Source organism: Pantherophis guttatus, chromosome 1, assembly GCF_059756535.1.
Source record: "Pantherophis guttatus breed Tessera chromosome 1, ASM5975653v1, whole genome shotgun sequence".
Lineage (NCBI taxonomy): Eukaryota > Metazoa > Chordata > Lepidosauria > Squamata > Colubridae > Pantherophis > Pantherophis guttatus.
This window is the reverse complement of record NC_142063.1, coordinates 179560839-179585148: the sequence shown is the minus strand read 5'-3', so window position 1 is coordinate 179585148 and position 24310 is coordinate 179560839. Positions and strand designations below refer to the sequence as shown.

General features: G+C 38.8%; 1 protein-coding gene across 4 annotated transcripts in view; it reads left to right on the top strand.

Annotated features, from left to right (window-relative positions):
* IFT54 (intraflagellar transport 54) overlaps nucleotides 1-24031 on the top strand; it is a 277257-nt gene extending 253226 nt beyond the window's left edge. For all 4 annotated transcript variants that reach the window (XM_060682392.2, XM_034426210.3, XM_060682393.2 and 1 more), the window contains 3 exons: nucleotides 10955-11028; nucleotides 19250-19473; nucleotides 22028-24031. In XM_060682392.2, the coding sequence (XP_060538375.1) occupies nucleotides 10955-11028; nucleotides 19250-19473; nucleotides 22028-22187 (458 nt within the window). In that variant the 3' untranslated portion in view covers nucleotides 22188-24031. The remainder of the gene's footprint in view (nucleotides 1-10954; nucleotides 11029-19249; nucleotides 19474-22027) is intronic.
* Nucleotides 24032-24310: the final 279 nt, after the last annotated feature.

The window sequence follows — 24310 nt, the reverse complement described above, 5'->3', positions numbered from 1 at the left end:
ACAGAGCTGAGCTGGCGTGCCCACTAATATGGCTCTGCGTGCCACCTGTGGCACGCGTGCCATAGGTTCGCCATCACGGCTCTATGGGGTTCAGGTCAGGCGAGTTTGCTGGCCAATCAAGCACAGTAATCCCATGGTCATTGAACCAGGTTTTGGTACTTTTGGCAGTGTGGGCAGGTGCCAAGTCCTGCTGGAAAATGAAGTCAGCATCCCCATAAAGCTCATCTGCGGAAGGAAGCATGAAGTACTCCAAAATCTCCTGGTAGACGGCTGCATTGCCCCTGACTTAATGAAGCACAGTGGACCAACACCAGCAGATGACATGGCTCCCCAAATCAACACAGACTGTGGAAACTTCACAATGGACTTCAAGCATCTTGCAGTGTGTGCCTCTCCATTCTTCCTCCAGACTCTGGGTCCTTGGTTTCCAAATGAGATGCAAAAGTTGCTCTCATCAGAAAAGAGGACTTTGGACCACTGAGCAACAGACCAGGTTTTTTTGTCTTTAGCCCAGGTAAGACGCTTCTGATGTTGTTTGTTGTTCAGGAGCGGCTTAACAAGAGGAATACGACATTTGAAGCCCATGTCCAGGATCCGTCTGTGTGTGGTGGCTCTTGATGCACTGACTCCAGCCTCAGTCCACTCCTTGTGAAAGTCCCCAACACTTTTGAATGGCCTTTTCCTGACAATCCTCTCCAGGCCGCGGTCATCCCTGCTGCTTGTGCACCTTTTTCTTCCACACTTTTCCCTTCCACATAACTTTCTATTAATGTGCTTTGATACAGCACTTTGGGAACATCCAACATTGCAATTACCTTTTGAGGCTTTCTGCACAACTGTCAGGTCAGCAGTCTTTCCCATGATTGTGATTCCTACTGAACCAGACTGAGAGACCGTTTAAAGGCTCAGGAACCCTTTGCAGGTGTTATGGCTTATTTAGCTGATTAAAGTGGGAAACTTTGAGCCTAGAATATTGAACCTTTTCACAATATTCTAATTTTCTGAGATTGTGAATTTGGGGTTTTCATGAGCTGTAAGCCATAATCATCAAAAGTACGACAAATCAAGGCTTGAACTATCTCGCTTTGCATGTAATGAGTCTATCTCATATATTAGTTTCACCTTTTAAGTTGCATTACCAAAATAAATGAACTTCTGCACGATATTCTAATTTTTCGAGTTTCACCTGTAATAGCATTCTTCCTGTCGGTCAAGGTCAGGGCATCCAGCATCTGGAGAAGGAGTGGTCGGGGGGGGCTGGGTCGAGGTGGAATGGACGTTGATTGGAGCATGTGATCGATTGGGGAGAAAGGGGATTGTTTTGGGAGCTTTGACTTACTGAAGGAAAACCCTGGCTTTTCAGATTCGGGATTTCCCAGATGTGCCAGTTTGCCTATTCTAGTAAAGTGGACTTTGGAAAATGCTTGCTTCCATGTCTTTACTTGGAGTTGGGGTTTTTCTGGAACACTGACACAAAGATTGAAATACCCAGGATCATGGATATTATCAACTTCTGTCTAATCATATACCGGTTGTTAACTTTGTGTGCAGTTTGGCGAACTGGCTGAATCACCATGTCCGGCCCCGCCTCGCAGCTTGCCACTCCTCACCCGGCCTCTCCTGAGGCCATTTCGGCATCTCGGCACTCCTCTAACCGGCCCCCTGCCCCCTCCCAGCAAGCAACAGCGCAGGCAAAACCCCTAGGCAGCTCAAGACACCCAGAGGGAAGGTTTGGAGCTACTAAACAGGTGGCCAAGCTAAGTGCCTTAAGGACCCCATCTATCACTGGGAGTCCAGGCGCCTTAGTGGGCAGCGAGTGAGGCCTCAGCTGGGCTCCTTGGCAGACAAGGGCTTCACAGGGGGGCCAATCTAATGCCTGGAGCCAGCTCTGCCTTAAGGAGGCCAGGGGTTGTTGGGGCTCCTGTGAAGAGGGGCTCAGGCCCGGTCCCCGTGCGGCGCCATGATCCACAAGCTGCTACTGGTGCTGCACAGCTACCCAAGTGGCCTCTTTGTGGGCAGTGGCCTCTAAGTGGGTGCGGAGATGGGGTGAGGGGGATGGCCCACCCTCCCTCTGTGGGCCCAGCCCAGCACCCTCCCTTCTCTTCCTCCCCCGCAGGTGTCTCCAGAGCTGCCGTCGTTCCTGCACCTGAGTGAGGCTGCCATCCTGGCCTGCATCTGCCACCTGGGCGTGCTCTACATCTGCCTGCACAAGTTCATCAAGCAGTTCGCCGAGCATACCCAGCTGCTGCTTCCACCACAGATGCGCCCTTTCTGGCCTGCATGGTAGACTGTGGCACCGGGTGAGCCCAGAGACACAGAGAGGGGTGGGGGTGAATAGGTAACTGGGCGTGTGGCTGACAGTTGGCTTCCAGCACAGGAGAGGGTGGGAAAGGGAAGTGGCCGGGCTGCTGCTGGCTTTCTTTTCTTTCTTTTTTTGTATATGTTTTATTTGCAGTTTTTCTTTAACAACCAACAATTTTGTGGACAGTGTAATGACTGGGTTAAGGTATTTTTCACACAATGCTCACAATGCTCTGTAATTACATATACAGAACTTTTACCTTCCAACTTCAATATATTCTTCTATGTTTCAATCTATATTATACTTTATTTTTCCCATTTGTTGGGGTTCTTATCTCATTATCTTTAACAATACTATTCTCTCTTTATGATTTTTTATCATTTTTTCCAAAAGTATATGTAAACATCAATAACATTTCTTTATACAGTATACTTATTAACCCCTAATATTTTAATATTAGAAATATCACTCAGTGTTCCACAACATTTTCAATACCTCAATTTTCTATAAACACCAATAAAACCAGTTATCAATAAGATTTAATCAGTCCCAAGATTATATCTCTTAAATCCCCTGAATTTATAGTCCTTGAAATCAATATTTTCCAATATATTGTTACATCCTGTTAATCATAATAATACCTTTAGATAGACCGTATTTTTCAGAGTATAAGACGCACCTTCCCCCCCCCAAAAGAGGGTGAAAATTTAAGTGTGTCTTATACACCGAATGTAGCCCCACCCACCCACTGGCCCACTGGAATAAATTATGAGGTGCAATCCATCCCTTGCCAAGAGCATTTCATGTAGGTACTGCAAACCATGGTCTTGGAAACCAAAGATCTCTTGACAACACCAGTTTTTAAGCCAGTGGTTTGTTTCTTAAATCATTTGCTCCTCATTGGATGTTGACCTTTTGTTGGAAGTATAGATGAAAAAACTACTTATGCTCCTAATTCTTTAACTTTCTTCCCTAGCTGTTTGTCATCTCTTATTATGGTTTTCAGATTCATTATTGTATCATTAGTCCCCACAAGAAAAGCTGTATAAGAACTCTTATTCAGATGAACACAAACACACTGCAACAATCTTGAACAGTAGAAAAAGAAAACAGATCATCAGCATCTTCCAACAAAACAGATATGCATGCAACTTCATCAAAAAGTGCTTGAGCACTCAATCCAATATAGCACAATCAACACAAGCTGTATAAAAAATAACATTGTCATACATCAGAAATATTTCAGAAACCACTAACAGACTATTACAATTACATGGAATCAGCATAACCCCAAAACATCCTAAGCAAACCAAAAGACCCAGCAGCCCCAGAAAAAAAAAAGACATTTACCTACAATATACAATGTAAAGATTGCAACAACCACTATGTGGGACAAACAGGCAGAAGACTAGCTGAACATGAATACTGACTAGCAATCAGAAAACATGATGAAGATTCTTTAATTTGGGCAGACTTAACCATAGTTTCTTCTGCCAACCTAGCAGTTCGAAAGCACGTAAAAATGCAAGTAGAAAAATAGGGACCACCTTTGGTGGGAAGGTAACATGCAACTTTGATGTTTAGTCATGCAGGCCACATGATCACGAGATGTCTTTGGACAACACTGGCTCTTTGGCATTGAAATGGAGATGAGCACCACCCTCTAGAGTCGGGAGCGACTAACACATATGTGCGAGGGAAACCTTTACCTTTATCTTTTAACCATAGTTTCAAATGGGAAATTGTGACCATCCTAGACCAAGTGAAGTCCAAAAACACTAGAGAATTCCTGGAACCTGGCACTCTTGACAAATTGGCCATCAATAGACACATAGACATGATAATCAACTAGTTAAAAGGGAACAAAAAGTCCAAAATATGTCTCCCCCAGCAATTAACACCCAGCTAAACTTAGATTAATACCAAGAGTAATTTCTGACTAACAATTGAGAAATAAACAATGCCCCACTCAAGGAACTGCCAAACAAACTAACACTAAACAGCCCAACCAAAGAACCTGCAAGGTCACCTCCACCAACACTGTCCACCAAGTGTCCACCAAGTGTCAAGCCTGAAGCTGACCTAGCTGCGGCCATTTTCTTTTCTATGGGACTTTGTTTCTATTGCCATTTCTTTTCACATGGCTTCAGGTTGACACAGCCTGGAATTGAAGGGGGTAGAGTTAGATGGGTTTTTGTAGCCAAAACAAAATAACTCTCATGAGTCAGAGACATTCCAACGGCTGGCTGGCCAGTGGAGAGGAGTCACTAAGCAAACAGCCAGCATCCAGATTGGACAATGTGATTTATTGTTTTGAGAAAACAGGAAACTTCTACTTTTTTTTTTGAAAAATTTTATTTTTTATTTTTGAACAAACATACATAAAAACATAAAAACATCTTCAATTACACACAGCGTGTCAGTTGATTACAAGTCTTTTGTGCGTCTTCACCATATTCATAGCTTACAGTTTACCTAAATTCTTATATATCTATGTATTATTATCCTCATTAATCATTTATTTGACTATAGCTATTCTTCCCTCATTTTGTACAAAATATTCTAAGATTTGAGTTAATTTATATTATAACATTCATTTCATCATCCGAAATCGATCCAATAATAATACATCTGTTATATTTTATATAGTTCTATAATTCTTATATTATAAAAATCTCTATCATATTTCATTTCCATATTTTTTAATCTAACCATTAATAAAATAAATCCCATATCTTATAATATTGTTTATCTTCTTGTTCTCTAATTTCAAATGTCATTATTAAGTTAATAACTTAATTATAAAGTTATTAAGAAAATAATGGAATGTGCTGAAATGGTTTTTATTCTTGAAGATCCATTAGAAACAGCAATTAAATTGATAGACAAGATAGGAGAATATGGAAAAGTAGCAGGTTTGAAAATAAATAAAGACAAAACGAAGATTTTGACAAAAACATGTTAACAAAACAAAAAGAAGAACTGGCAGAAGTATTGAAGATACAGGTCACAAATAAGGTGAATGCTTGCAATTTGTATTCTTCCTTTTGAATTTTCATTCCTTTTATATCTTTTTCTTCTCTAATATTTCTGTTTAGCACTTCTAATGTTAACACAAACAACAGAGGTGACAGTGGACAACCTTGTCTCGTTTCTTTTTTTATTTCAATACACTCTGTCAATTCTCCATTTATCATTACCTTTGCTGTTTGTTTGTGATATATGGCTTCTATGGCTTGAATAAATTTTCTACCAAATCCCATCTGCTCCAGCTGTAATAACATAAATTGCCAATTCACATTATCGAAGGCTTTCTGTGCATCTAGAAATATCAAAGCCATTTGTTTTTCAGGATGTGCCTCATAATATTCCAAAGCAGTGGTGAAATCTAAAATTTGTTACTACTGGTTCTGTGGGCGTGGCTTCAGCGAAGAGGATGTAAAAAAATGCTTTCAAAAGGCTCTGACGATCCCAGCTGAGTTGCCTGATCGGCAGAGGCTTTTTTTCTTTTAAATGCCTCTGATGATCAGGCAACTCAGCTTGGATCGTCAGAGGCTTTTGAAAGTATTTTTTCTACAACTTCTGAAGAGATTGTAGAAAAAATGCTTTTAAAAGCCTTTGGCGATCCCAGCTGAGCCGCATGATAATCAGAGGCTTTTTTTAATACTTTTAAAAGCATTTTTTTCGGCCAAAGAGAAAAAATGTAGAAAAAATGCTTTTAAAAGTAAAAAAAAAAGCCTCTGATGATTGTGCGGCTCAGCTGGGTATGGGGAGGGAGGGCAGGAATTTTTGCTACCGATTCTCCGAACCACCTGCCTCCATCACTACCCGGATCAGGCGATCCGATCTGAACCGGGAGCATTTCACCCCTGTTCCAAAATGTCCAGAATTACCCTTATATTATCTTTAATCTGTCTTTTTGGCAGAAACCCATTTTGATCAGAATGTATGAAATTGTTTAGATATCTTTTAAGTCTTTCTGCCAGTATTGAAGTGAAGATTTTATAGTCTGAATTTAGCAGGGATATAGGCCTATAATTCTTGATTTGTTGTGGGTCGGTATCCTCCTTTGGAACAAGTATAATATATGCTTCTGACCATGACTTGGGTAGTTTCATCTTTGACATGGCTTCATTCATAACTTCTAACAACGGGAGACTCAACGATTCCTGTAGTGTCTTGTAATATTCCGCTGGCAATCCATCCGGGCCTGGTGCCTTCCCATTCTTTTGTTTTTTAAGTGCTTCAGTTAATTCCATCACCATTATATTTTCTTCTAACATCATTTCGGTATCTTTAGAAATCTAGGGTAGATTCGCTTTCTGCAGGTATTGTTTAACACTTTCCTCCACAATATTCTCTTGCTCATATAGTTTTCTATAATAATCTTACATAATTTTTTTCTTCTCTTTATACCCATATCTGATTTGCCCTTGATCATCTACTAGTTGTGTTATTTTTCTTGATTCTCTCTCTTTTTTCAGTTTATATGCTAACCATCTACTTGGTTTATTTGCATCTTCAAAATAGTTCTGTTTGACACTTCTAATTTTTTATGCTAAATCCTCTTTTTCTATTAATCCCATTTTATGTTTAATTGTGTCCATTTTTATTTTGGTGTCCTTTTTTTGTGGAAATTTCTGTAATTCTTTTTCAAGTTTCTTGTAGTCATCCTCTACTGTTTTATAAGCTTGTCTTTTCTTGGTGTTTCTTTTCCTTGTATAGTCTATTATCAAACCTCTAGCATAGGCCTTCATTGTATCCCAAAGATTTTGCATTGATGTGTCCTCCTTTCTATTTTCTTTAAAAAAGAAAACCAATTCTTTCTCAATTTTCTGTGCAAATTCCTTTTCTTTTAATACTGTATTATTTAAGGTCCATCTAGATCTTCTCCTTTGTCCTTTCCATTTCATTGTCATTGGGTTATGATCTGCCCAGGTGTTTACTTCTATGTCAATTTCTTCTATGTTAGAAGTCAATTCCATTGTTGTCCATATCATGTCTATTCTAGACCATGAGGAGTGTCTGTTTGAATAAAAAGTATGTTGTCTATTTTTTGCATTTCTTTCTCTCCATGCATCTTTTAAGTTTATTTCCTCTATCATTTTAAAGAATGATTTCGGAAGAATCTTTCTACTTTGCTTTGTTGTTTTCTGTGTATTGTAGTCTAATTTCTCATCTACTATACCATTGAAGTCTCCCATCATGCAAACATTATTATAGTCCAATTCAATTATTTTCGTATGTAATTTTCTATAAAATTCTTCTTGATTATCATTTGGAGCGTATATTGCTATTTTTAATAGCAATATACTATTTTTATATTATTGTCTATTATTATATTATTGTGTATTATTTCCACCATCAAAATTCTTCCATCATCATCTGAATAAATTTGCTCCACTGGAATTGTATCTCTAATATACAAAACAACTCCTCTTTTCTTACATTGTGGCAATGAAGTGAATGTTTTCCCTAATTTTGGCTGTATCAATATTTGTTCATGCTGCTTTTTAATGTGTACTTCTTGTAAACAAATTATATCAAACTTTAATTTCTTTAATTTATGAAATGTCTTTCTTCTTTTAATGGCTAAATTAAGTCCATTTATGTTTATTGTAATCAATTTTTTTCTCTTTCATATTTATATTTTATGAGAAGGATTTATTGCTCTAGTAGATCTCGGTTCACGTTGTTCTCTATATTCCACGTTGCCACCCACTGCACCTTCTTCTTATTCAGGCGTTGCAAGGTACTCCTCGTGTAGTTCAGTCAATGTATCTTCTCTTCTTGTCTCCTCTTCTTTCTATCTAAAGTATTCTGCATGGAATATTTCTGCTTTGTCGATTGAATCTATTCTATATTTTTGGTGGGGAGGCGGAGCTGGTATTGTGATGGTACGGTGGGCGATCTTGAAGTTCCAAGATGACCGTCGATATCTTTGCCGCTGGACAGTCCGTTTTGGACCTCACTGTCCCGTAGAGATGGTGATAGTGGAGGGCACATCCTGCTGATCACAGGGACACAGCAAAGTCCTTGGTTGATCCAGGAGAAGCCCTTTTTTCTATAGACAATATAAATATATTGTCTATAGACAATATAAATATATTATCCGAGAGAACACTCTGAGGTTAAAAGGAAATTAAAATTGAAGACAGAAGAGGTTAAGCGGCGGAATTAAGCCTGAGTCTAATGTAGCTTTTCCTATTTTTTAACATATTTTTACTTGTGGATGTTTATGGACGCTTTTACTTTGGACTGGACTGGATTGGATTGAAGTTTTCTGTTTTATCTACTTAACGACTAAATTCTTAGTGCCTTTTTGTGTAAATTTTCTATTGTTCTACTTTTTTTGTTTACCTTTTTTTTGTCTCTTTGTTTTATTGTGTATTGAATATAAGAAGGGAAGGGAAAGCGAAGGTAATAAGTAACACTGCCATCTAGTGGACTGGAAATATTGTTTCTTTTTTCTCTCTCTGGATTAAGAAAGTAACAACTGTGTTACTGTGTTACATTTCAAGGACTCTGAGCCTATTTATAGATAAGATAGTGGGAAGAGCATCAAAGACTGTTTACATGATTGTTTATTCAGGTGTTCTTCTGGCAAACTATCAGTGGCAGGCGTCTGAGATTGAAAAGAAGAAGATTGCAGTGACTCTGGAAAGAGAGCTGTAAATAATTATTTGAAATTTAACAAAAGAGTTTTTTCTGAAGATTTTCTATTTGTTTGAATTATTTCCAACCACTACATAGAAATGAGTAGAAAGGCAACAGCTATTGGTTCTTCTACATCGACCCCTTCCTCTTCACCATCTGGAGGACAACGATCAATACAGACGATGTTGCAACAGGAAAAGGAGAAGGATCGAGAGAAGGAAAAGGAAGTGACATTGCAGATGATTTGGCAAGGAATTCAAAAAATACAATCAAGAGTAGAGAATATTGAACAAAGAACAGAAAAAATTGAACAAAGAACAGAAAAAACAGATGAAAAAGTGGAGAACATACACCAAATGATGAAGAAGTATGAGGATAGGCTCCAAAAAATTGAAGAAAAGGAAGAACAAAGGGACAAAAAAAATCAGAGATATTGACAGTAGATTGGATGAGGTTGAATGAGATAAGAGTAGAATACTGGGATGGGAGATGGACAGATCAGAATTTCACCTCAGATTTCAAAATATAGAAGAAGAAAAGGGAGAAAACTTGGCAGAAAAAATGTTAGCAATTTTAGCGGAAGCACTAGAAATTACCAAAGAAAAGATGATGGATGGCATAGACAAAGTATTTCGAGTCTATACAAGATACGCAATGAGAAACAAGCTACCAAGAGAAGTCCACATAAGATTTACTAAGAAATCAATTAAAACGCAAATACTACAGATCACAAGAGAGAAAACATTGAAATATAAAGATAAGGATATTGTGGTTCTGAAACAAATACCAAGAAGAGTGAGGGAGATGAGAAGAGAATATCATTTTCTGACCAAAATATTACTTAAGAAAGGTGTGAATTACAGATGGCTGATACCAGAAGGCCTTGCGTTTACATGGCAACAACAAAAATATAGGTAACGTTTACTTTTAATGTGGTGGAAAGAGTGGGAACCTTCAGAGTTGGCTTTCCATAGTTTGTGCCAAGATGATATCTCCTAATAAAACTGTTCTTTGAGGAACCAACTTACCTCAGAGTCCTTTTTGCAATGAGTGTATTACTTGGAACCCTGACAGCAAGCTACTAGAATATAAATTGAGAGCAAACCTCACTCCCTTGAAGCACTGATGACTTTACCCTGGTTTGGGTAATGAAAAATCTGCAAGAAAACAGCCAAGCTCAAAGTGCCAAGGACCCTTCATACAAATATTTTCTTCATGAAACAAATATAGATGTTGATAGGCATACTGCTTTTCATTGAAATAAAATATCAGATTAAAAACTAAACAAAATAAATTTAGGGATCAAATCTAAATAAACTTCAAAAAAATAATTAAGTCTGTCTACTGTTTGTAAATCCTTTTTGGGAAATGTAAGGGAAACAGATATTCAGAGTTTGCATTCACAATGATGTGTCCAAATGAAAAATTGTTAATATAGCTAGTAAATGATGAGTAGTTTTGAATATTTACCCTTTTTATAAGATTTTACAAAACACTCTTTTACATTAATTTTTTAATCAAAGTATTTCCCTACATTTTAAATGCCCCTTGGAAACTGCATTTTAATGTATCAGTATTATCAGATTACAAACATAATTATTAACATGGGAATTGAATAAATTTTTATATTGCATCAATATAATTTCTATACAACAGGTATAAAATTTTATATATTTAAAATCAATAGCAGGAATAATTGAATGAGTGGTGGAAATCAACCAATAGTATCCTCAAAAACTTGACAAAAGAATTGACCGTGAATTGCCATCTTACCATCACAGCCGAGAAAAGATAAAAATTTATGTTGTGTCATTGTAGAGGAATAGTATACCATCTATAAATTATTTTCATGGTATTTCTACAGGACGTACTGAAATAATTTTAGGACAAAATATCTTAATTCAGTGAAAGAAAATTAAATTAAAGATCCAATTTGCTTTTTTTTTTATAGAATACCTTTGTAGTTACTATATTAATGGTGCTCATTTTCAATAGGTAGCCTTGTCCAAAGAATATTGGAAACAAAGAAGGATTATGAATTGTCACAGTTGCAAAAATCTGCTGAAAAGGTAACTCGCAAATAAACTTCAAAGAATTGATTATGGGAAATTTTTACCTTTTACTCTTCATTGGTATCTCCAATCTAATCATCTCTTAACCGATTTTAATATTAAAGCAGTGATTATTATAGAGATATAAACAAAGAAAATATTGTTTCAACAGCATTTATTTTAATACTTTGGTGTATGCTACCCAAAATCCCTCTCCAAGGGAACTAAGTGGTTCAAAAATGTGATAAACAAATGGAAGGAAGGAAGGTTTAATGGTTTAATAGTTTAATGGTTTAAATGTTGTCTGTAATTCTTCTCTAAAGAGAAAATCCATTGACTTGACCTGGCTAGAGTTTGAGGCCCTTTTGAATCTTGTGGAGTTGAATTAAGTTGAATCAAAGATGGAGGTTAGCAGGAGGTTATAGGCACTCTGACTGACGATATGTTTTTTCAGTATTTGATTGGTCAATTGTAAATGCCTTATAGTTTTTGTAAATAATTTTAATATCCATGGCACATCTGTGGCAAGATTTTCAAAAATATAGGAGTTGGTAATTTTTCTCTTTCCCTACCTTCCAGTCATGATTGATGCTGATTAAAGGGGACTGTCAGCCTCAGCTTTGCCTGCTTCAGCTGCCATAAGAAACGGGGGGAGAGACTTAGTAAAGGGGGCGAAGGGGGGGAAGGGAGCAGGAGGTGTTTTTCCATTGTAGGAGGTGTCTTCCCAAGAAACGAAAGTGAATCTCCAAAGGGGCTGGCTGACCAACTGCCATACATTCCTGATGAATGACGCTGCCAGACGTGATGCCACCTGACCTTTGGGAGACCTTTGGATTGGATGATGGTCAATGGACACGGGGGCGGCGGGAGAAGCTTAGTAGATGCTATTTCGCACGTTTTGCTCACTTCCAGCTTTACCTGGGTTGCGATCATTTCATATTCAGTAAAAGTACTAATCTCTTTAAAATGATTGAGTTTGGGTTTTCCTTTCCTGGATATTGAAGGAAGCATACCTGACAGGGACTCAATCAATAGCAATAGTTTACAGAGTCAGCATATTGCCGCCAACAATCTGGGTCCTCATTTTACCAACCTCAGAAGGATGGAAAGCTGAGTCAACCTTGAGCCAGTGAGAATCAAACTGCTGGCAGCCGACAGTCAACAGAATTAGCCCGCAGTACTGCATTCTAACCACTGTGCCACCATGGCTCAATTAACTTTAATATCTATAACTTCTTCATATTTGTTTTCTTATTTTGTAGCATTTTCATATTCTATCATTCTCTGGCTCCTCCTCAAAAGAGAGTTACTGTTCAGAACTTTCCACAATCTTCTATATGTTGATCAGCTGAAAATTTGAGAACTCTTTATTTTGTTTTTTAATTTTTTTATATAGAAAAGCATGGGAAGCCAATCAGGGTAAATTATTCAGCAAATGATACAATAGAAATGTTTGACTCCCCTATGCAGAGTGTTATTGCTCCTCTAATAGGAAGAATTATACAGTTTGTCTACCTTGACCCCAGGGAAGCTGGAGCTTCTGGAAACGAGAATGAAGATATATAGAAATCAAAGTAAATGGGGACATGTTGACTTCTTCATATCACCTATGTTTTCTATTATTAATTCAAGGGGCTGCTCTTGAAGACAATAGACGCTTCAACTGGACCACAATGCAGGGTGTGAGCAGTGATGGGCATGCTTCAGTATGCCCATTTAATACCTCTGCTTTATGAGCTGCACTGGCTCTGGTGGATTCAATCTGGTAGAGTTAGCATGCTACAGGTTTGTTCAAGTATGCAGTTTCCATAGAACCTCTTGGTTTACAGCAGGTATTCATGAAATGAAATGACATAAGAGTATTTAGAGCACAAGTGGAGGAAGATGAGGAATGAAGCAAATAAAACACAGGTACAAGTCTTTATTAAGACTTATTTTTGTTGTGGTAAGAGTGGCGAACCATACGTAAGTCTCCGTTCTTATTGCATTACCAGATGGCTGGCCAGCAGTTCTATTTTGGATGACCAGTTCCCCCTCCTGGGTAAGGGGTGTAGAATTAGTCCTTCCAGAATCACAGTGAGGATTATTCTAGGCATCTATTGGATAAAGTCACTTGACTTTGGAGTTGGGCTCTAGATGAGAAGATCTAGAGAATCCAGAGTCCAAGACCTACAGTATAATCTGGATCCATTTAAGTCAGGGGTTGGCAACTATGGCCCTTTTATGACTTGTGGACTTCAACTCCCAGAATTCCTGAGCCAGCCATCTTAGCTTAGGAATTCTGGGAATTGAAGTTCACAAGTCATAAAAGGGCCATAGTTGCCCACCTCTGATTTAAGTGATGGCATGTTGGATCCAAGTGATGGTATATGCCATCTTACAGGAGGGGATAGTTCCACTGGCCTTGAAAGAGGCAGTGGATCACTCCTACCCAGAAGGCCATCCTTGAACTGTACAGTCTTAGATAACTTTCACTGTTTAGGGAAGGTTGTTGAGAGTAGTGAGCTCCCAGCTACAGAGACCCTTGGATGAAGCGACAGTGGGGATGGAGACTTGCTTCATATTCCAGAATGGGAGGGAAGCGCCCTTGTACTTGCCTCTCATCTCACGGGCACTTCTTCCAGTGCTTCTTGGTGCTGTGCACACCTCTGTCGCTTGGGGAGATGTGCCACTTGATCTCTGCCCTGAGACACTGGTCCGGCCTGTCTGCAGCCAATGCTCCATATCGTAATGGGCTCCAGGAGGAGGAGGGGATGCCATCTCCCCCATTGTAAAGTGCGCTAAATTTAAGAGCAGCGATGTCAGCTGCAGCCGGGCCAAGCCAGTGTCTAGGGGCAGAGATCAAGTTGCACGTCTCTCTGAGCAACCGAGGTGCATGGAGCTGCTGTGGCCCCATCTACAGGTGGGTTTCCTTTCTCCTGTGCTCTCGTGGTCACTTGGGCCGCCAGCTGCTGCCATGGGAGCATCAGTTTGACTATTTCTACTTTACAGCTATTGTACTGAGGCATTCTTGACAAAGCATGAGCCAGGAAATTCTTCCCTCCGGGTAAATAGTGCAAAGTAAAGTTGTACCACCTAAAGTATTGGACCCTTTGTGCCTGTTTAGTTTTCTAGGAATTTTCAGGGCTTCCAGGTTTTTGTGATCAATCCAAAAAGGAATTCCAGAAAGGAATTTTGCTTTCTTGCAAGAAATACCTCCAGGAAAGGAATACCCATCTAACCGCATAGGCTTCCTTTTCCCATACAGCCCAGTGTTGTTCAGTCTCAGTTAATTTTTTAGATGTGGACAAGGCTGTAACTGCCTATGCCCATTCTCGCCATTAACATTTTTGTTGAGTTATTAGATTAAGATGCAAAATACAAAAGAAAATAGGAAAACAATGGGGAGATGAGGGGAAGAAAAGTGAGGAAGGATTAAGAGAAAGAAGAGCCGGTGAGACCCGAACTGCCAAACTGCTGGCCACATCTTTCCCCTCAATTCCCAAGCAGTTACAGCAAAGCAAAAGCATGCAAGCCATTCTACCCACAGTGTATCCCTCCCCTCTTCAGAATGGCAGCGTTCCGATAGGGACCTGACAGTGTTCTTAAAACCTTCACTAATGGAGCACCCACATCTTCTGAAAGAAACGGTTCCACTGGTTAATTGTTTTCACTGTCAGGAAATCTCTTCTTAGTCCTAGGTTGCTTCTCTCTTTGATTAGTTTCCATACATTGCTTCTTGTCCTGCCTTCTGGTGTTTTGGAAAATACGTTGACCCCCTCTTCTTTGTGGCAGCCCTTCAAATATTGGAACACCGCTATCATGTCACCTAATCCTTTTTTTCACTAGACTAGTTATACCTAATTCCTGCAACTATTCTTCATATGTTTTAGCCTCCAGCCCCTTAATTATCTTTGTTGCATTTCTCTGCACGCTTTCCACAGTCTCAACATCTTTTTTATATTGTGGTGACCAAAACTGGATGCAGGATTCCAAGTGTGGTCTTACCAAGGTATTATAAAGCATGTTCTTGACTTTATCTCTCTGTTAATGTGCAACCTAGGATTTTATTGTCTTTTTGGTGGCTGCATCACACTACTAGCTCATATTTAAGTGTTTGTCCACTAGGACTCCAAGATCCCTCTCACAGTTACTGCTATTGAGCCAGGTGCCACCTATTTTATACATTTAGTTTTTCTTATCTTAATGTAAAACTTTACTTTTCTCACCATTGGATTTCATTTTGTTAGGTAGGGTCCAATGTTCAAGTCTGTCAAGATCCTTCTGAATCTTGAGCCTATCTTCTGGAGTGATGGCTGTTCCTGCCAGCTTGGTTTTGTCTGCAGATTTGATGAGTTTCATTTAAATTGTTTATGAAGATATTGAACAGTACTGGGCCTAAGACAGAATCCTGGGCTACTCACTGCTTACTTCCCTCCATGTAGAAGTTCTTTAATTAAGACTACACATTGCGGTTTGTCAGCAAGTTACGAATCCATCTGGTGGTGATGTTGTTTATGCCACATTTTTTAACTTACTAAATAGTTGGTTGTGGTTTATTTTGTCAAATGCCTTACTGAAAACCAAGTATCCTATGTCCAGTGCTTTTTGCTGGTCACTAACTTACTGTATTTTTCAGACTATAAGACACACCAGACTATAAAACGCACCTTAATTTTTGGGGAGGAAAACAAGAAAAAAAATCTCTGCCTCTGCCCACCAGCATCAGCGTCTTCACTTCCACTCGGATTTTGATAATGAGCAGCACAGATCTTTTTATCCATTTAAAACAAACCCTATCACTCTACACGCATTTAACTGGGTGGGGTGGAGTATGATTTTCATGGGGGCAGAAGAGGGTCTTGGCACCGAAGGCTCCACTTTTAAGACCCCCCTGTCTTCCTACAGCCGTAGGCGTTGAAAGCCTGGCTTTCTCGCAGCAAGGCCCGATAGAGACGCAGCACTTCAGTCCTCCTGGACACTGCCATCTCGTAAACATGGTGCTGGGCTTCCCGGCAAGCCCCCTGCACCTTTGCTGCCTCGGTCGGAGCCTGATTCCAGAAGCAGCCCGGGGAAGCACGGAGGTCAGGACTCGGTTGGCGAAGCGGGCGCTGCACAGAGGGCATAAGGCAAGGCGTTGCCGCCCAAAAACACTGTTGCCGCCTGGAACAGCCCAAAAATGCAATACCCTCACACGCCCCACTTTTGGAATCAGGGAGGAAAAAGAGCATCACATTTTTGGGCGTTACGCAGGAGGTGTAAGGCAAGGCACTGCCACCTGAAAACACTGTTGCTGCGATCTCTGCTGCCTCGAACTGCCCAAAAACATGATGCTCTTTTTTTGCCTCTGCACGCCACGTTTTTGGAATTGGGGAAGAAAGTGTTTTGGGCTGCAGAGCCTGCCACACACCCCATTTTTGGAATCTGGGAGGAAAGTGTTTTCAGGTGGCAGCGCCTTGCCTTATGCTCCCTGCGCTGCCACCCGAAAACACTTTCCTCCCTGATTCCAAAAGCAGGGCGTGTAGCAGGCGCTGCCGCCCCAAAAGTCTTTCCTCCCCAATTCCAAAAACTGTGTGTGTGGCAGGTGTTGCCGCCCGAAAACACTTTCCTCCCAGCATCATGTTTACGAGATGGCAGCGTCCAGGAGGATTGAAGTGCTGCGTCTCTTATCGGGCCTTGCTGTGAGAAGGCCAGGCTTTCAGTGCCTATAGCTATAGGTAGGAAGACGGAGGCGTCTTGAGAGTGAAGCCTTTGGTGCCAAGTCCGTCTTCTGTCCCCATGAAAATCATACCCCACCCCACCCCACCCACTCCAGTTAAATGTGTGTTGGGTGATAGGGTTTGTTTTAAACAGATAAAAAGATCTGTGCTGCTCGTTATCAAAATCTGAGTGGAAGTGAGGATCCCCGCAGCCTGGAACCGCTGGAAAATGCGACGCATAGAGGCCAACAACCTCCAAAGGATGGGGGCTGGCAGATGGGTGGGGCTACATTTGGTGTATAAATGCACCCAAATTTTCACCCTCTTTTTTTTGGAGGGGGGGAGTGTGTCTTATACTCCGAAAAATATGGTAGTCACTTTGTCAACGATTGAAATAAGATTTGTTTGGCATGATATATTTTTGACAAACTCATGTTGGCTTCTGATGATAATTTTACTTGATTCTATGTGTTTGCAGATATGTTGCTTGATTCTCTTTTTCAGGATCTTCCCAGGTATTGATGTCACACTGATTGGTCTATAGTTTCCTGGATCTCTTTTTTCCCCTTTTTTGATGATGCGAACCATGTCAGTTCTTTTCCAGTCCTCTGATAGTTCCCCGGTACTCCAGGAACTTTGAAAAAAATAGTTCAATGGTTCCAAGATCACATCTGCCAGCTGCTTTAGAATTCTGGGATGTAAACCATCAGGTCCTGGGGATTTGAACTCATGTAGAGTGGACAGGTTTTTTCTTACCATTTTCTTGCCTATTTTAATTTGAATTCCTAGTTTGTCTTTTATGGCTTTTGATAGGTTGGGCTATTTTTTCTTTTTGTGTGAAGATGATCTGTCCCCGTACACACACACACACAAACACAGCCAGCCGAGGGTTAAGGAAACACTTTGGCACACACCCAGGTCTTTATCTCCAACTTGGCAGCGATTTACACACCGTCTGCCAAGTGCATTTATTTCCACAAAACAGAAAGATAAGATACTTAGCGTACAAAAGTCCAATCAGAATAATATTCCTCTCAGCAGTTTCCGGACGAGGCTTTAGTGACTATAGGCTTTAGGTTTACTTTTGTTCGTCACAGGGATCGCTGGCCACCACCCTCTATTATATAGTCTCTGGGGTGTGGTCCAGTGACTCAGTTCTAATCCCTAGCACGCCTCCTGAGCTGCTGCAATCGTTTATCATGCCTTCGGAGGCGTGCGTCCAGGAATGATGTCTCTCCCTCACTCTCATCCGAGCCACCTGTCTCCCTGCTAATCTCCTCTCCCTCGGCCGGCACCTGAGACAGTGCCAGAGGGGAGGGGTCTGGAGAGGGAGGCCTGGCTGACTCCTCTTCCTCATGCTCGGAGCTTTCTTCCTCCGATGGGACAGGCTCAGAGGGCGGGGCCACAACAGAAGATAAGATTCAAAGAAAGAATTACATAGCTTTTTTTTCTCCCAGCTGCCCATTCACTTCCTTGCCATTAGTGCACCAATTGTTTCTTTGGCTTTTTTCTTGTTTTTTACATGTTGAAGGAAACTTCTTTATTGTTTTTGTCATTTATTGCAAGTCTTTGTTCATTCTGAGCCATAGCTTTCCTGACTTCATCTTTGCAAGTTCGGGTACATGCTGCAAGTTCGGGTACATTTCATACCAATGAAAATATGTCACTCATAGAAGAAAACAACAACCAAGAGCATTGTCCCTGTTGACTAGTGATGCCCAGTTCAGTGCAGCCCCAATGGAACTGATTGATTCCTATCCTCCCTCTGGGAGAAAGCATTCAGACACCTGGAAAAGGGACAACATCAAGTGATCATCAAGTGACAGGAAGAAAAAGTAGCCCAGACTTTCCCAGATTCATTTCTTCTGATAGTTGTTTCTGTATTGTGTTCAGTTTGGATACAGTTTTCTTCCTTTGGTTGGAATTTCTTGTTTTGTAGGTTGAGCCTCAGAGTGGCTAGAGTTGCTTCTACATCTTTTACTTTTTCTTCAAGTAGTTCATTTAGTTTACATTAGATACTTGTGTAATTTGGGTCTTCTATGAGCATGAGTGCCTACATGGAACGTATTTTGCAAATGACAATAACATCAGTCTCTTTTTCCATGACTATATTTCTTTTTATGACTAATTCATTTAAAAATTAAAAATTTCCAAAGTTTTCAAAATGGACCTGGGGGTTCAGATACTGATCTTTTGCATACAATTGGCCATGAAAAAAGTCTGGAAAATTAAAGAAGATGAATTGTTGACTAAGGAAGTCATGTTGACATGAAATACTTGATTTGCTTTCCAAATAAATGATGGCTAATTGGGCTGTACCTCATAAGGACTGGGGGAATATATTTTTAAAAATTGATTATTGTATTATCCAATAACATAACTTTTGCTAAAGTAAGCATATCATTTTATTTCTCTGCATTTGATATTATTTACTTGATTTATATTCCTTGTCTCCTCGTGAAATGAGCACTATTTTATTGATGCTTCTAAAACACATTCTTTCAGTCCTGTTACTTTATTTTTCCCATTGATTGATATCTGAACTTTTTAAAAACTCTTAGGAGAAGCCACTTTTGTCAGAAGCAGCAAAGAGAAAAGAAAAAGATTTAGTAACTAAAGAAATAGAGAAATTTTGTGGCTCTATTCAGGCCCTTTGTCGGAGTGCTCTCCCTCTTGGTAAAATAATGGACTATATTCAAGAAGATGTAGATGCCATGAAAAATGAGCTTCAGACATGGCAGAATGAAAATAAAGAACTTGAAGAGACCCTGCAGAAGGAACAAGGGTAAGAATCTTTTAAAAACAATTGCAATAAAAGACTAGATTAATCCAAAGATTCATAGGGTTTTATCTACAAGACAAATCTGAATTGGATCTGTTTCTTTGACTGGATGTGCAAAACTGAGAAAGAGGGTAGACTAGAAGAGATCTAAGACTTTTGTAGAAAAAAAAATTGCATGGGTATGTGGGAAAGAATATTCTCTCAAGCTACCAGATCTATCTATAGAAGTAAACACAAGCATGTGGGTTCTTCTGTTTCTAGGAAGAAAGCACAGTGCCTTGTTGAACATAAGTAAACTGCTTGCCTCTCACAATTCAACTTTGCAGCAGGCAAAGATTAATAAATGCAGTACCTGCATTTAGAGTAAGTGCTCAACCATCCCAGGCCTACCTGCAGTTTGAGCCAGATAGCCTTATCTGCAATTTCCACTTAAAGTTGAAGACTCTACAATATTCCTGTTACTTTATTATTAATGAAAGATGTAGTTGTTTTCTTGTGGCAAAATGTTAGTGATTAATTCTGTAACTACTATAGGAAGGGATGATAAAATAAGTACTACATTTAAGTATTGATAGTCTATGATCCAACATACTGTTGAATTAACTTTAATCTAGCACTAACTACTTTTTTTTTAAAAAAAATGATTTATATGCCGCCCTTCTCCGGAGACTCAGGGCGGCTTACAATGCGTTAAGCAATAGCCTTCATACTTTTGTATATTTATACAAAGTCAGCTTATTGCCCCCACAATCTGGGTCCTCATTTTACCTACCTTAGAAAGGATGGAAGGCTGAGTCAACCTTGAGCCTGGTGAGAGCCAGTTTTCTGTAGTGGATAAAGGTACCAGGCCAGATACCAGGATATGTTGAGTTCTAGTCCTGCCTTAGGCATGATGCTAGCTGAATTATGCCAGTCACTCACTCTCAGCCAATGGTGCCAAGAAAACTAAGTGGATTTGTCCAGGCAGACTCCCGAAATCAAGCATACATATGTGCGTATGTCCATATGTGCATGCACACGCACACACACCTAATTATCATACAAACTATTTGATACTGAGAATTAACTGAAAAGAATTAAACATGTGAAGCATGAAGAATACCTGGGTTGTTCTTTATTATATTGTTACTTGTTGCTGACTTTTGTTATGACACAAATAGTATAAGACAAAACATTATTGATGCATTTGTCCATCAGCTTTGTAAGATGAATCTTCTTCATTTTACAGTCTAGTGGAAACTTAAGAATACTTGCTTAAACTCTTGTTTTAGTTCAGTCTGGATGGCTTTCTTTTCTCCTTTTCTTCCCAGCTCAATAAAATCTCAAGATAACTTTATTACAGTTAATTCTCATCTTACAATCACAATTGCGCCTAGAATTTTGGTTGTAAGTCATGGTCATTAAATGAGACACCCATGCTGCCTTACTCAATGATCACAATCATTGCAGTTGTTAAACAACTGTACATGGTGCTTTGGAGGTGGGAGAGAAGTCTTGGGAGCCCCAGTGTCCACTGGCATGCAGAAATCGGACATGGACAGAAGCACTTGGCCAGCTAGGCCCAGCACTGCCTTCTCCCTTCCCAACCACCCATTCTTGTTCCTAGCCAGCCTTTAAAAAGATTGCCTCTCTAGCCTTAAGAAAATTCCCTTCACTAGCTCTCTAACTCAGCCTTGCATCAGTCTTGTGAGCAGCTGCAAGGGAAGGAAAAGGTATGTGGACCTTGGATGTTTTGGGGCAAAGTAGGTGGGGTGGGAGGCCAGGCTTCTTGGGAGTGGTGAGGGGATGGCAGGAGAAGCTAGCTAGCTGAGGCCCTTTGGGAGGGGGAGAGATGAAGTCTTCTTGGAATTGGAGGGAGGCAGAAGGATTTCACTGATTGAGGCATTCCAGGAGTGGGAGGGGGCAGAACAAGTTTCCTAGGAGTAAGGGGAGGTACAGCCCATGCACTGCTGGGCAGAGCCAGCAAGGTGTCCTGGTGTGTGGAAGCTTTCCATGTGCCAGAGCCTAGTTGTTCAAAGCCTCATGGTCCACAGAGGGGGAGTTGCAGCACTCCTGCAGTCATAAGGATAGATGAACTGCCACGCACCTGAATTTTGATCACATGACCACAGGGGCATTGTTACAATCAGAACTTTGGGCAGAGGTCATCACTCCGCTTCTTCAATGCCTTTGTAATTTTGAACAGTCCTCAAACAGTTGTAAGTTGAGGACTACCTGTATATACTGTTGTGAGCTCATTTTCTTACCATTTTTTAGTTTTTAATGGTTATTAATTGTTTAGTTTTAATTTGTTAATGGGTTTTAATTCGCACTGTTTTAATTCGGGCCAAAGTATATAATTCTTTTAATTAATTTTAAATTTTGTATTGTTATGTATTTTAGTTTTGGCTGTGCACTGCCCTGAGTCCACTAGGAGAAGGGCGGTATATAAATTGAATAAATAAATAAATAAATAAATAAATAAATTTCCTTGAATTAAATGCAACAAATTTAATTTTATCCAGAACAGATTTACATTAGTTTTACAATGTATAGTTTGCTGTTTTTATCTTTTCAGAATCACAGATGGTGTTGTGGAACCCTTAAAAATAGAACTTACTGAGTTGGATCAATTGATCAAAGATGAAGAAGACAAGATTTATACTAAGAGAGCTAATGTTTTAAGAAACAATGAAAAAATTCAGAAGATGGTTCATATTATCAACTCAAGAAGGTGAACAGTGGAAGGCTGGAACCTATTACATTGTTTGCAAATAAAATTACAATACAATAGCTTATACAATTTCAAGTATTTGAACAATTGTGAATGGTTTTTTTTGGAAAATACTGGTTGTAGTTTTTAAAGTGCAAAATATTTACTGTATTTAATCTGTTGTGGTTGGTTTTTCTGCTACTATCAATACCCCTAATTTGTGGCTTTCTGTTCTGTAAGACATTATTTTTCTTTATACAGAGTATGGAATTTGAGAGGGTTGCAGTTGTGATTATCTTAGAATCCTTGGAAAATTTGTATTGGAATTCTTGCAAGTTCAGGAAAAACACTGTATACCTTTGTGGTATCGTAAGGAACAAAAAGTAAGACGTTGACCCCATAAGAAAATTTGTAATGAAATTCTTACAGCTCAAGATAAAAATGCAGTTTATCTTTGTTTATTTAAGACATCTTGTAACATAGAGAAAACAAGATATTGATCTGAACATATTGGTTACATTTGCAATGTACATTTACATCCTACTTCTCTCTCTTTCGCTCTCTCATTCTCTTTCTCTCATATTCTCATATTAAATCATTCCAAAAGAATTAGAATATGGAAATTGCATACATTTATGCTTGGGAGTGTGGATTTTGCTGTTCCTATATAGTTTTAAAATGTCTTTGCGGTATTTAATTTATGGGAGTCACAAATAATGGAAAACTTGCTGGCCAACCAAATTATATGGTTTCTAGGACACTAACTTCATTTAATGTCATCTTAGATTTTGGAAGGAATGTGTGTGCACAAATCTTTAAAAAAAATACAGCACTTCAATCTAGCATGGTAATGCTTGTTCTAAGAATACTTTCTAAGATCCTCAACCTTGTGAAGTCCTGTAAATTTATAATTACCATTTAAAAATAGCACAACCCAAAAGTAAGGATTTCCCTTTCCACAACTCAGTTTCACATTTGAAAGATACCCGAGACAACCTATCTTGAAGGGAGTTTGACATCTGTCTTCTGTCTCTCTGATGAATTGATGAATATAAATATAAACTGAATGTTTTTTGTTTTTTGAAACTATATTTGTTAATGAATTGATTTAAGAAAATTCATTTTTCCATTTGGAAATCTATCATTTCTTTGCTGGGTTAAGTATACTTTACTAGATGTGGAGCAGAAAGGTAATTTAATATGTGCATATTGAAGGGGAGGGGTTGATTAATAAATATAGAAGACAGTCCTAATGGTTAGGGAAAGTATTCTTGTTGCAATATTTAAATTTCTACCATACATTGTCCTACATTTTATCCATATGATTCTCTAAATTTTGATTGGAAATAAGTTTTAAATAACTGAAATAATCATTACTGCAAAATCAGTAAGCACTGTCTTGATTTAAACACTTGTTTTTTTGAGTGTAATGTTGTCTATTATTTTATGTTATATTAATTAAATTGTCCTTAATTAAGATGCATTCCAAATTTCCAACTATTTCCAACCATTTGTTTAAATATATATCTCAAATTAAATATTATCAAAGTAGAATACATGTTCACTTTCCTTAAACTATAAATCTGTAGTTTTAGAAAACGGATAGTTAAAAAAAATTGGATCAAATATATTATCATAGATGTTTTTATGCTAAAGTTGCCATTCTTTATAAACTACATATTATTACAAGACATTTGAAGCTTAATATATCTCAAATTTCCTTTTATTTTCGACATAGATCTCTGTAGGATTATATATCACATTGTTACAAGAGTCCAATTTTATCTGTCAGTAAAATGTACAGCATAAAATATCATTTGTATTTTATTTTTTTCTATAAATTTAATAAATTGTCTATTTTTGTATGAACATTGTTTGCATAGTTATTTGGGGGAAAATATTTTATATAAACAACTAATATTAAAACTTATTGCATCTTCATGAATCCTTCCATTATTGTGTATAAAGTAGTCTTGCTGCGTTCAACATGTAAAGCATCAAAGTTCCAATTTTTTTCCCCAGGTCTTTTTCCATTAAACCCAAAAGAAAAGTTTCTGGTTTTATCTTTATATTCATTTTAATAACTTTCTGTATTAGAATATGAATCCTATTCCAATATTCCAATATTTCTTTGTTTTAACACATGTC